The sequence below is a fragment of the Poecilia latipinna genome, unplaced genomic scaffold (assembly GCF_001443285.1).
Source record: "Poecilia latipinna isolate Pla-1442-1.1 unplaced genomic scaffold, P_latipinna-1.0 Scaffold4151, whole genome shotgun sequence".
In the NCBI taxonomy this organism is placed as follows: domain Eukaryota; kingdom Metazoa; phylum Chordata; class Actinopteri; order Cyprinodontiformes; family Poeciliidae; genus Poecilia; species Poecilia latipinna.
The window spans coordinates 13,558-16,413 of NW_015116767.1; the positions used below are offsets into that span (position 1 = coordinate 13,558).

The 2,856-nt window shown below is 35.3% G+C and overlaps 1 protein-coding gene across 1 annotated transcript in view; it reads right to left on the reverse strand.

The window, feature by feature from the left end:
- The window catches only part of LOC106942267 (sialic acid-binding Ig-like lectin 14), a 13,739-nt gene that overhangs the window by 5,701 nt on the left and 5,182 nt on the right, over positions 1 to 2,856 (reverse strand). Inside the window, exons 2-5 of the mRNA XM_015025508.1 lie at positions 2,616 to 2,683; positions 1,325 to 1,702; positions 368 to 667; positions 36 to 293 (exon numbers count right to left, since the gene is read on the reverse strand). Of these exons, the coding sequence (XP_014880994.1) occupies positions 36 to 293; positions 368 to 667; positions 1,325 to 1,702; positions 2,616 to 2,683 (1,004 nt within the window). The remainder of the gene's footprint in view (positions 1 to 35; positions 294 to 367; positions 668 to 1,324; positions 1,703 to 2,615; positions 2,684 to 2,856) is intronic.

Consider the following 2,856-nt stretch of genomic DNA (forward strand, 5'->3'; position numbering starts at 1 on the left):
ATTTAGGTAAGATTCAGTGGAGATAAAACATTTACCATTAACATTGACAAGGATCACAGAGGATTTTTGTTGACCCAGATCATTTGAAGCCACACAGTGAAACTCTCCTCCCTCTGTAGCATTGAAGTTGTAAACCTGGTCCACAGACACATTAGTGGCTCCATCTTTGTTGTTCCTGAACCAGGTGAATCTGGGTGGAGGTTTGGCTCTGCTGGAGCAGCTCAGCTCCACCCAGCTACCTGCTGACACCAAACCTGATGGACTGATGGATGCTGAGGTGTTTCTAGGAGCGTCTGAGGAAAATGAGGCACATGAACTTTATTGATCACAAACAGCTGAACCATGACCTGCTGACAGGATCACTTACATGAAACACTGAGAGTCACTTCTGTCCCTGCTGTCTTGCTTCCACCAATCACAGGATATCTGGCAGAACAGCTGATGTTGTATCCATCATGTGTGTCTGACAGAGTGATGGTCTCCTGGATTTTAGTTGTAAAGGTTCCATCTGTGTTTTTCTCTGTTTGTCTGAAAGAGTCTGGTTGGAGATTCCAGGTGAGTTGAGGAGGTGAGTGTGGACAGGGAGTGAAAGCTGAGCAGGTTACAATGACAGACTGATGCTCCTTCAGGTCAGAGGGAACATTAATGCTGGGACTCCAAGGAGAATCTGGAGTTTCACATTAAACAAATTAAAATCATGGGGAACATATCTTGTTCTGTCTGAAAAAACATGGGCAATGATTGTCCATCAATCAATTTTTGATTAGCTATACAAAATCATAAATTCACTAGTAGTTTAAAATTACAAAGTCCTAAAGAAAATAATGTGATCAACATTTTTAAGTTCTGCAATTTTAACACACAATAATTTTTTAGAGTGAAAGTGCAAGTAAAATTATCCACATGTTTGATAATATTTTTTTATAGCGGTTCAGCCTTTAATGTCATCTGATAACACTGAAAATAATTCATATAAATTGCCAATATACAGATAGAAATGTGAAAGAAGGTGGTCAAATATTACAATTGTATTTTTTTAACCTCCACAATGTAAATCCAATATAGATTTTTCTTTGAAGGAGATGGATATTAAAGACATTATGTTCATTTTTGGAATGTAAACAAAAGCAGAAGTTTTAAAATTGATAATTCTTTGACATTATTTTATTATCTTTTGAGGGTTGCCTTTTTCATCTGGCATCAATAAAATAAAATAAAAACTTGTTGATTGAAGGGAAACAATCTAAACATGTCCTGGATATGAATAATTCTTATTAACATTGTACATCAGTATCATAGTATAAACAAGCAAAAGGTTTCTTACCTTTTACTGTTATATGAAGAGGCTGACAAATATCTGTTGCCTTAAATTTCCCATTCTCAATGCGGAGGTAGTATTTGTTTTTATGCCTCATTTTTAAATCAGAAAACACAGTGGTGCAGTTTTTCTCTCTCAGGTTTCCAGTGATTTCCAGTGGATAAATGTTAACTGATCCACTGCTGTTGAAAATAAGAGAGCTTGGATTTTCCACAAAATATGGGTTAGTTTTCAACCAAATTCCGTAATAAATGTTACTTTGGCCATATGTGTAATGTGTTGCACTGTAGCTACATGGGATTTGCAAACAAGATCCACTCAGTGCTTCCATCCACCCAGGTGTGTTAGCAATAAGGATTGGATCTGGACAAGCAGCCACATCACCTGTAAGAACAAATAATGAACATGATGTGGAGCAAAATCTTCCTGCAGCTAAATTTCTTGATAGAATAGAATAGAATAGAATAGAATAGAATAGAATAGAATAGAATAGAATAGAATAGAATAGAATAGACTTTTTATTGTCACTGTAACAATGAAAAATTGTACAATCAAATTTGGACGCAATTATCCAGATAAAAACAATGTCTCACTTATAAAAAGATGATAAATATTTACTTATATTGCTCTTGTCCCTTTATAAAAAAGTTAATTTAAAACTAAAATAGACATAAGAAATATACAATGTCAAATCGATCACTTAAGAGCATTCAGCCTGACGATGCTGATGGGTAAAAAATGTTTCTCAGTCCATTTGGTTTTAGTCTTTACAGATCTGTTCAAGTAGTGCTTGTACTTGGAGATTTTTCATGATGTTCCTGAATCAGCAAGAAGTATTCAGTTATAATTTTTTGGCAGATTATAGCTGATGATCTGCTAGATGACCTTAAGGCACCTGTGGAGATTTTTTTATTTATTTTTATTGTGCTATTATGCTGCTGGAAAACCGGACAGAGATGGTAAGTTAAGATAAATAAAAGATAAAATGACAGCAGCAGTCTCTCAAGGATGTTGCTTCTTCTGAGAACTACAAAGTACAAACACTTTCACTTCTTCTACATCACATCTGCAATATGTGATAGTGTCATAAAAAACAAAAACATGAGCTTTTCTCCACAGTCTATCTATGGGAAGTGGCTACATAGTGTCATACTTCTTCCTAAAGTCCATGATATTTTTCTTGTGTTAAAGAGGAAACTGTTACATGTTGAGCCTCTAAACAATATCAAGATGAAATATTTCAGAGTAATGACTCATGTAATGTCTCCTAATGAAAGGAAGAGAACAAACATCTCACCTGGAAGAAAGACGACACTCAGTAACATGCTGACTGTCACCATGTTCTCAGACAGAGCCGCCATCGGACTGTAAAAAGATGAAAACAGCTGCTGAGTTTCAGTGTTTTAAACAAACTGCATGTAAAAATTAATTTACCAATTTGCTTTGAATGTCATGATCTGTATGCATTTGGACTTTTAGTCTCACTTGGGTTCCTATCGATCATTTCTTTATTGTTTGTTTACTTAAATGTTGCCAAT